At 37.3% G+C, this 10,427-nt stretch overlaps 2 protein-coding genes across 2 annotated transcripts; one reads left to right on the forward strand and one right to left on the reverse strand.

Moving 5' to 3' along the window:
- Positions 1-591: 591 nt before the first annotated feature.
- LOC113348317 (3-hydroxyisobutyryl-CoA hydrolase-like protein 3, mitochondrial) lies at positions 592-6,391 on the forward strand. The gene is made up of 10 exons (XM_026592036.1): positions 592-953; positions 1,046-1,147; positions 1,396-1,448; positions 2,048-2,182; positions 2,513-2,609; positions 4,009-4,138; positions 4,529-4,707; positions 5,111-5,238; positions 5,354-5,455; positions 5,938-6,391. Exons 1-10 carry the CDS (start codon positions 677-679, stop codon positions 6,037-6,039), a joined length of 1,305 nt encoding a protein of 434 aa, XP_026447821.1. The 5' UTR covers positions 592-676; the 3' UTR covers positions 6,040-6,391.
- LOC113348318 (26S proteasome regulatory subunit 8 homolog A-like) lies at positions 6,361-10,164 on the reverse strand. Its single transcript, XM_026592038.1, has 9 exons — positions 9,898-10,164; positions 9,156-9,253; positions 8,431-8,655; positions 8,153-8,215; positions 7,888-8,051; positions 7,623-7,779; positions 7,421-7,519; positions 7,076-7,186; positions 6,361-6,957 (listed from the first exon to the last, which is right to left on the reverse strand). The coding sequence occupies exons 1-9, from the start codon at positions 10,106-10,108 to the stop codon at positions 6,817-6,819; spliced, it is 1,269 nt and encodes a 422-aa protein (XP_026447823.1). The 5' UTR covers positions 10,109-10,164; the 3' UTR covers positions 6,361-6,816.
- Positions 10,165-10,427: the final 263 nt, after the last annotated feature.

Raw genomic sequence — 10,427 nt, forward strand, 5'->3', positions numbered from 1 at the left:
CTCGTGGGAATAATGTACTTTTCATTCCATAAGCGCAGACATTGGATCTAGTTCTTTAGAGAACACTTATTAAGATTGAGATATCATGAAAACACTTATTAAGCTGGTTGGACTCAGACCTAATCCTTGACTCGAATTCGTTTGAGGTCAAGAATGGAGATGTCCCAGATTCATGTGACCAAACCACTGTCTCGCATACTTTGAGTCAATTGGATCACATATGACTCAAAAAAACAGATATATTAAGTCAAATATCCAGATGAATCGGGTGATTCAGTCAGATCCATACGAGTCAACTCCATAAAATAAAAACAAACACGATGCTAGAGCAAGCACTACGTTTGCATAAATTTTTTATATCATTTTACAATGTAGAGAAATTCAACCATTGTGGTAGGTAAACTAAAAATTAGCTAACACATACTGAGGACACTAAAAGAATTTGGAATTAATGTAAGCTCAAGTTACTTATTTGTTATCATCCCCTAATAACTTCACCACTGCATTTCCGTGATATCCGCCATAAAACTTGCTTTCGTCTAGTAAAATTTTCTCTACATTTTTACAGTTGGCTCCTATCAACCTACTTTACGAGTGAGTTGACAGATGTTCCTTTCTCAGCACCACCAACTACTCACTGCAACTCTACTCTAAAACTTAAGAAACGAATCTAATCATGCGAACAATTCATCTCCTTTCTCACACTAAAAACCGATTCAATCTTATGTCACCAAAATCTCTTCTTTCCTCAATTTCATACACAAAATCAAACCCATTTTCTGATTTTCTTACTCAATCCCATTTTCATCAACGACCTTTCAAATCTTTCTTCAATTCTCCTTTACGAACATTTGCAACCATGGGAGAAGATTCAGTAAAAGGAAATGTTTTCCCTAATGGACTTGCTGTCATCACTCTTGATCGTCCTAAAGCTCTCAATGCCATGAATCTAGGTTTTCTCATTACATATTATTATGATTCTTGACTTAGATTTTTTTTTGTTTTTTACTTTATTTTGATTTCTGACCAAATTGTGATGCTGCAGAGATGGATCTGAAGTTCAAAAAGTATATGGAGGAGTGGGAAAATGATCCTATGGTCAAGTGTGTTCTGGTAGAGAGTAGCTCACCTCGTGCATTTTCAGCAGGTATTATTGGATAAAACCTAGGGCTTTGTGTAGAAGAAGGTCCTTATTGAAGGAACTGTATGTTGTTTACAGTATCTTGCATGATCCCAATTTGATTGGGGTTTGCTTTAGCTGTCTTTAACATACCAAATGTCATATTCGCCATTCACCCCCCCTTGAATAGAAGCTCTTCCTTTTTAATTTTTAAAAGATGAATTAGAATTGCTTGATATTCACTACTAAGAAGCACATTTCTGTTTGTTTCGCAGGTGGTGATGTGAAGCAAATTTCTACCAGACGCCAAAAATCAGATATTGTCGAGGTACTAAATTTTATCAGTTTATTGTTTCCTACGAGCCTATGATCGTCACGGTCCATAGCATGAAATTATCTAACTTTATGTGGTTATCATTTTGCATTGTCTGAGAATGTTGCTTTGGAACCTTGCGTCACTTATATGTTCTCATTCGTTCATCATGTTTGTCGTTAGAATATTACAAGTTCTTGCTTTTTGTGGACAACCAGTTCCGTACTCATGATTATGTTATCTGCAATATGCACTGTACACCATTTGCTGGAGTACTTGTTTATAAGATTTATCTATCTTTCAAATATTTAGTTTTTTCACAACAGCCCACAAATAGCTTATCTGGATAAGCTAATAATCGCAGAAAGCATATAATTGATGTTTCCTCGAAGAACATGTTGTACATTTGTACTGTTCTGGTAGAAAACTCAGTCGTTTGGTTTATAACAGATTTCAGTCGGTACATAAGCTTAGATGTACTGCCTTTGGTACAGGTCTCCTTACATTTTTGCCCCCTCATTGTGGTAGGCACCGTCTTGTGTATGAGTTGTGTAATACATTCAGTGTTCCTGAATTTATTTTTACATTATTTTCCTCCTACAATTCTATTGCAGGTGTTTACTGCAGAATATTCTCTGATATGCAAGATATCTGACTGCAAAGTGCCATATATTTCCTTTATGGATGGAATAACAATGGGTTTTGGAATTGGTTTATCTGGGCATGGTCGCTATCGCGTCGTCACTGAGGTAGTCTTTGCTTGCTAGAAAGAGATATATACAGAACATTTAGAATCTTTATTACATGTTTCCTGTTTAGGGTGGGACATTAGATCGATTTTTTAAAAGATGCTCTAAATCCTCTGCCATGTTTGGTCCAAATGGGGATGATCCATGTATATGTGTGTGACCTCAAAAAGTATTGGTCTTTGAATCATCTGCATGTGAGCCCCCACAAGACTGATTTTTCTAAGTACTTCTTAACCAGTGTATAAAAAATATCTCTTTTTTTATAAAAGGAAATACTGCTTCTTGTCCAATATATTTACTCCGACTTTTTTGTGTGTGTGCCTTTCTTAGCGTACAGTTCTTTCGATGCCCGAAAATGGTATTGGCTTGTTCCCAGATGTTGGCTTTGCTTACATAGCAGCAAAAGGTCCAGGCGGAGGATCCGTGGGTATGCGTACATAACTTCAGTTGCAGCTCTTGAACAGTTTTTATTTTTGTACATCCTTCACAATATCACTTCCCCATTCATTCGTCTGACTGCCATGATTGCTAGATTAATGTTTTGAATCTTCTAGAATGACATGTATCATGTATTGACATATAGTTGCCAGCCTTGAAATTGTGATGAAAAGTTTGGGTGCTCAAAACAAGCTTTAGGTTTCTTTACCAACAGTTTCAACTTGTACTCAACTTGAAGAAGTAGAGGAAATTCTGCTAGACTTACTATCATTCCACTTTCTCTTTATGTAATAGGAAATCTCTCATTTTTCTATCTAACTGGTTAGATAATTTTTAGATTCTTAAATGCCACATTAAGGACCAGCATGCCCATGATGCCGGTGTATCTTAGGTTATGTTGCTTATAACATCAACGTTTGGTGATTGATGCACTTTAGTCCTAATAGCCTAAAGTGGATGAGTGGCTTAGACTGGAGTATGAAATATTGGTTGGATGTATTTGCACCGAGACCCTTGGCAAAACTCCTCATTGTGGTGAGAGTGGTGGTGGTTGAGTACATCAGTGTTGGTGTGCGTGGCGGGAATAGGGACCCTACAAGTCAGTCTGCTTTGAGTCTCCGACAGTTTACAAGTTAATCATACAGTCATCTTTCTGGCCCAAGATTCAGTTTAACATCTAACTAGAAGTCACTTAAAGCACTCTGATCAACTGACAAACTTTGCACTTAAGCACACATTTGAACATCTTCGAATAAGTCTTTGTCATGCTTTGGCACACTGTTATCATGGAAACAGTTATGATGATACGAAGAAAATAAATGTATTATATTAGTTGGACGGTACGCAACTTGTTATCCAAGATCATACATTTTTTGATGTCTGTAAGCCTTCAGATAACGCTTTCTCTGTGGTGTTGGAGTTGACATTTGTTAGTGTGCTTGTTGTCACATACTAGCAAGCTGTCCTCCCTTGTATTATTTTATATTAGAACCATTAAGGCTCCTTTGGATCCCCACTTCATAAAACTATGACCTCCTTTCTTTGTTTAGTACTCATTGGTTTCAGCATTTACATCTATTGTTTCTTGCTGATACCATGTTCGTGTTTCTTGACTGTCAGTATTGTGCTTAATTAAGCGTTTCTTGCTGATACCATGTTCATGTTTCTTGACTGTCAGTACTGTGCTAATTAAGCATACCAGTGCTGACTCTCAACATTTACACTATCTTTTCAAAAGAAGGATCTTTCAGCAACTTGGCTTAAGGAATTTTCTTACTCCTGTATTTAGTATAGAAGCTTCTAAAGAATCTGCAGCCACATTCTAACATGTCTCTCTGTGTACTCTTTGTTTCATGCACCATTTGACCCGTCTGTGTTGGTTTCTGCAGGTGCCTATCTTGGGATGACTGGAAAACGTCTTTCAACTCCAGCTGATGCCCTATACGTAGGTCTTGGAACTCATTATGTGCCATCACGAAGCTTGGGTTTACTGAAGGATGATCTTCTAGCGTTGAATTTGTATTTCACGGTTCACTTTCTCATTCTGGCGACTTACTCTATATCAGTAGATTAATCCTATCAATGTCCCGCAGTTTTGTTATTCGTCCTTGATATAGCCCCTACAAATCCTGAAATGAGAGCATACTTAATACTTGTTTAGAAACTTGATTCATAAGAAAATATTATTTCCATACTTACTCATGTTGATGCCTAAGTGAAAATTGCCACCTGGGATTGCTATAGCTGGTTTTGTTTCTAGGGACCTTATGTAAATCTAGGATCAGAGATTCAGAGTCATTTACCACCAACTTTAAATATTTCTGGGTATTATACTTGGTTACTGTTATTGTAGGAAAAATTGTATGACAAGTCCACCATTTTGTTCTACTAATAATATTCATCAAACAGCTCAGATGACTCACACAACGATGTCAAGGGACTACTGGCAGAATACAACACGAAACCAGAATCGGATTCTCATCTAGAGTTGCTTTTACCTCAGATTGTTTCATCGTTTGGTTCAGGCAAATCAGTCATTGAGATAATTGAAGAGCTGAAGAAGCTTCAACAGAGTACTGATGCTACAGGTGTGGTGGATTAGTATCTTCTGTCGGGGCAGATATTCCTTTCTCCTGTTATGTTTCTAAACCTGCATACAACAGATTTTTGTAAATGCCTCAATTATCTCTGGACCTTGTGGGTCACATATTCTCTCTCCCTCCCTCCCTCCCTCCCTCGATATTATCTCACTGACCATAACTAGAGAATGCATTAAAGTGATGCTTTGTATGATGAATCTGTCATCTGCCTTACATGCCAGCACTGTCATGCGCATTCTTTAGTTTTAACATCTCTTACCTCTCATTGATCAACTACAATATTCTAACCTTGTTTGTTCTCTTTTTCATGCTCTGGATTTTGAAATAACTCTCTTTATTCCGGTGACCACTCATTTCATATTTCATTTTGGATTGCCTATTTGTTTTGCAGTGGTGGAATGGGCTAATGATGCACTGGTAGCACTTGGAAAAGGGGCCCCTTTTTCTCTATGCTTAACAGAAAAGCATTTCTCAAGAGTTGCATCAGCTCAGTTGGAAAAGAACAATGATGCATGCCAAGTGAGTTCGTTTCCCACCCCTAATTATAGATTTCCTTTATTTGTAATTTTGCTTTTTTGTTCATTCCCTATGCTAGTTTTTTTAAGTCTTTACTGCTTTAATTGGTTATATCCAGTTGAACGATGTGATGAAAGTTGAGTACCGCATTGCCATGAGATCCTCTCTTCGAAATGATTTCTCTGAAGGTGTTCGAGCTGTCTTGGTGGACAAGGACCAGGTCTCGTTCACTCCCATGTCTTCCTTCTTATCTATTATGAAGAATGTTGGCATTGCTTCACTACTTTAAATGATCATTTGCTAAAATGTTAATTGTCTTTGGTTAGAATGAGTCAAATGGCTACATTTCCTACCTATCACCATTTGTCTTGTAGCATTTAGACCATTTCCTCTACTTGTACCAGTGAAACAATGGTAGAATCTAGATTAGGTATGGACATAGAGTAAATGAAATGAACAACTTTATGTCAAATTGAACCTCTGTACAGTTGATCCTCTCTCAGGACTTGATGATAGAATCATTTTTCCATATCGGTACTCAGGAAACACTCAATTTTATTGGCACAAACGGTATATGACTGCTTGAGAGCTACACTTGAAATCAAATTTAGGAACATGATGTTTGTCCATTTTAAGGTATTCATTGTTTTACTAAAACAGGGCTGATCTTCTTACTCCATTCCTGTTTAAATTTCCTCGCAGAAGCCTAAATGGAACCCTGCTAGATTGGAGGATGTTGATCACAGTGAAGTAGATTCTGTCTTTGAGCCGTTGCACCCAGAAACTGAGGAACTTGCTGTGTGACAGATAAACTCACGGCTCATCCTCCAGTAAATTATACCCTAGGAAGGTGGCATCTTCTGGAGAGCATGACTGAGGCATCACATTTTGGTTCAAAATAACTACTCCCTCCGTACCACATAATAGGCAGGGGATTCATAATTTTTCATGTTGTACCCCTTGTCCTATTAATAACACAATTATCCATCTAAAGGGACAAGCAAAAAGCAAAATTCCGCCTATGTAATAGGTACGGAGGGAGTAATTTTTTAGCTTCATTTTATGGATAGCCTTGATGGCCAATAAGATGTTTTCGCTATAAAATGATAAACTCATTCCTCAGAGAAACTGCAATATCACATCAGGTGCTGCTTTATTTCCAGTGTTTAAACTAAAACAAACGTAATACCAATCTTAAGCAACCCCATTGATAACCAGGGTCAACTCAAGTCACAAACAACGATACGGAATACTTCCTTTTTAACAAATTTTTCTATGGTTTTGCAGTTTTGAGCGTTTTTCTTAAAACTAAAAACCCAATAATTCATATTCTGAAAACACTCTGAAGAGTCTGAGAGTAAAAAATATGTTCCTCAGTTTAGTGGGTTGGTCAAGCTGCCAATAGCCCATGAACATACACAGGCCAATCTTAGTTTGACAACCTCAGGAAGACATGGCTGCATGGTTTTCTCCTTGGTTTCTCTGTTCATTTGACTGATTGAGAGATAAGTATCTTCTCTTCTTTGAATTCTTTGCTGTTCCATTTTGTCGCTGGAAAAAGATATACTGAATGCAGAAAATCTATTTCCACAGCTTCCGAAGTGACATGTTCTTGTCTGTTTCCTTCTTCATTACCTTGGCCACAGACATCTCAAAATCTTCTTGTGTTACATGCACTCTCCTTTCCCTTAGAGCAAACATCCCAGCTTCTGTGCATACAGCCTGTGAGCAATGAAAAGTGTTCGTTAAACACAAATTCAGAAGGGAAAACAAGCAATGCGAGTAATAAAACTAGTAATGCTGCAAAAAGAGAGAACCCCGCAAAATGGTGGAAACACACCTTAAGTTCTGCACCAGAGGCACCACTCATCTTCTCTGCTATCTTCTTCAAATCAATGCCTCGCATCAAGTTCATCCTTCTTGAATGAATTCTTAGGATATCAGCACGGGACTGATACAATTACAAATCGATTATTAGGATCCAAACACACAGGAAGCTACATAAACATAGTACTAGAAACAGAGATGGCATGTCACATTCAACACGATAACAACATAAGCAATGTAAATATATCCGCAGGGAAATAATTATAAAAACAAACCCAACGGAGTAGCGGAAAAATAAAATGTCATGCAGAAAAGATTCTGGAAACAGAAACACTTATAAAAGGTTTGCAACACATACATCTTCGTTTGGATTTGGGAATTCGATCTTTCTGTCAATTCTACCAGGCCTAAGAAGTGCTGGATCCAGAATATCAATCCGATTTGTAGCCATCAAAACCTGTGGAGAAGAATATGTTAAACGACTAGTTGTAAATGTATATCTTCATCATTAAATTCAACAGTTGAACAATATTAAAAAGAAAGAAGAAAATAGACAGTACTTTGATCTTGTTTGATGCTTCAAATCCGTCGAGTTGATTAAGAAGCTCAAGCATGGTACGCTGCACTTCACTGTCACCATTGCCACTTCCAGACTCCATTCGTGCAGATCCAATGCTATCAATTTCATCCATAAAAATGATTGATGGGGCATGTTCTCTGAAAAGGAGCACGCAAGCAAGTAGTAAGCAAATGGGGCGTAAGATAAGTGAATATACATTTACTATATACAACAAAATGACACAGTCCAAGAAGCCTGAGACAAACCTGGCCATCACAAAAAGCTCTCTAACCATTCTAGAACCTTCTCCAATGTATTTCTGGACTAATTCAGAACCAGAAACCCTGATAAAAGTGCAGTCAGTATGATGAGCAACTGCCCTTGCTAGCAATGTTTTTCCAGTACCAGGTGGCCCATATAGCAAGACTCCCTATAGTTTGAGAAGAGGAAAATAAATTAGGATCGTGGAACAACAGCTACAAACTCAAGATCCGCGATTAGAAATGATCAAAGTTTGGCAAGGTAAATTACCTTTGGTTGAGCTATTCCAAGACTTTCAAACAATTCAGGATGTTTTATTGGCAGCTCAATGACCTGAAAGGTTTATGTAAAAGAATAATCAAAAGCAGTTTAAAAAACAATGAAGGAGGATGCACCAATGTCAACCAGCAAACTGTAGAATGTCGGTACACCTAGGTCTTTGGAAACCAAACCCAATGTTAAGATTATCCAGAAAAAAACTGAAGTTTTATCTTTTCTTAATAGCTAAAAAAAGCAGACAATCTTGAAAAAATTATCAAATATCGAACCTCTTTAATCTCTTTGATTTGCTGGTCTAGACCACCAATCATATCGTAGGTAGAGTCAGGAACTTTCTCAACTTTCATAAGGTTGACAAGAGGATCTACTTTGCTAGGCAAGATTAAGTGAAGAACATAGCTATCATTACGAAGAGCAACTCTGGTTGTTGGTGTGAGTTTTGTGATATCAATGCTCTTATCAATATCAACGACATACTTTCCTTCTGGATGAACCTGAAAAGAACAAAAAAGCATCAGCCATTGAAAGAAGCTTTGGCATTCACACAAAGACACTATAACTACTGAAGAAGGTAACAAGTAAGTGTAATCCTTCCTAATTAAACATGATCTATTGTAAATTTGTGACTGTATCAGTTGATACCACATTAAGTGGACGACATGCAATCCCTATCCCTTCTGGTTTTGAAGGTTACAACTTTACTCTGAGGAGTTATTACAGTTTACACGTATATAATACATGAGATGTTTGCTAGTTGATGAGTGTTTGTAGCTAATTCGTCCACTGAATCAAGTTAATAATAGACAAGTCAGTCAATGCTGATCAAAAATCCTAAAAAAAAACACAATCTCCTATGTGACTGGACTATTATGTCGAAGATAAATAGTAATGTCTTTACCACAGAAGTGTAAAGAATTAACTGCAAAACCATCCACCGAGAGCAAAATTCTCAGCTAGTCAAAAACGAAAAAATAAAATAAAATCCAATTATTACCTTTACTAAAACCTTGGATTTGCCCATAACTTTCACTACTTCACCAACATAGGATCCAGGTTCCTGAAGCAGCTGCAGTTCCTCCCTAAGCATCCTCACTGCACATAACATAACAAACTGTTCAGGGAAAAAGCTAGAAAACTATAAACTATTGCTTCTAACATACTTAAAAACTCAAATAACACGACTAGCATACCCAAGGGTCGCCAACTATCACAATTATTTCCAAGAATAAAAACACAACAAGAGCATTTTTCAACCACAACTAGCAATCCCATGTCCTTACACAATCAAGTAAAATCGAAGGCAATGGTAGATTTGTTAAGCTGATTATACTAAGGCAATGACCTTACACAATCAAGTAAAATTTGAAGTGCAATGCCTGCAGCTTACTCAATGACCTGAAAGGTTTTTACTTTTTCTAGTATAATCAGAATTAAGCTGCAGGCATTGCACTTCAGATTCCTCAATTGCAGAGAACTCTTGTTTCACTAGAAAAAAAAAACCTAATAAATCTGCAAACCTAGAATCAAATATCAGCAAAAATATCAAATTCCTAATCCCCAATTACCCTAAAAAATTCAAACTTGCAACTAAGTAAGTAAACCCATGATAAAAATCCATTCCTTTAAAGCAAATCCAACTTCAGTTACCAGATAAAGGTTCAAGATCATATCTTTGACCAACAAACAAAAGGGGGAAAAGCAAACAAAAGAAAAACCCTAGATTGTAAAAAAAGAACCTTTGGAGTTAAGATCATTCCTTTGAGCTTCTAACCGATTTAGGTCATTAGTTTTCTTTTGCTCCAAGAGTACTAGATCGTGAATGTGTTGTTCATAGTATCTCTTCAAACCTTCACCAAGACTTGCTCCTATCGTACAGGGTCCTATCGTACTGGCTGCATCTTTTGCTGTTGTTTCTGGTTGATATGTGTCAACTTCCATTGTCGCCATTGTGGGCTAAAATCAATTTCTTCTGAGCTTTTTTTCTCGTCTGATCTCTCTGATTAAGTATTGATTCTTTTTATAAGTTTTCTTGTCACTGTTTTCTTGTATTAGGGGAAATTCGAGTCTCCCCCTTAATAGGAAAGACGTTCTGAGTTTACTCCCTGTTTGGCTAGATGTTGGGGTTGACACCCTTTTTTTTGTTTTGATACGCGGGACCTCAATCCAAGACCTTGTTTGTTTGCAGCTGACTCCGCGTCGGGATCTGATTGAATCCCTGACTCCGGCCGAGTCAGCAGTCAGATAGTTTGTTTTGCATTTTGAGTCA

Source organism: Papaver somniferum, chromosome 2 (genome assembly GCF_003573695.1).
Source record: "Papaver somniferum cultivar HN1 chromosome 2, ASM357369v1, whole genome shotgun sequence".
Classification (NCBI taxonomy): Eukaryota; Viridiplantae; Streptophyta; class Magnoliopsida; order Ranunculales; family Papaveraceae; genus Papaver; species Papaver somniferum.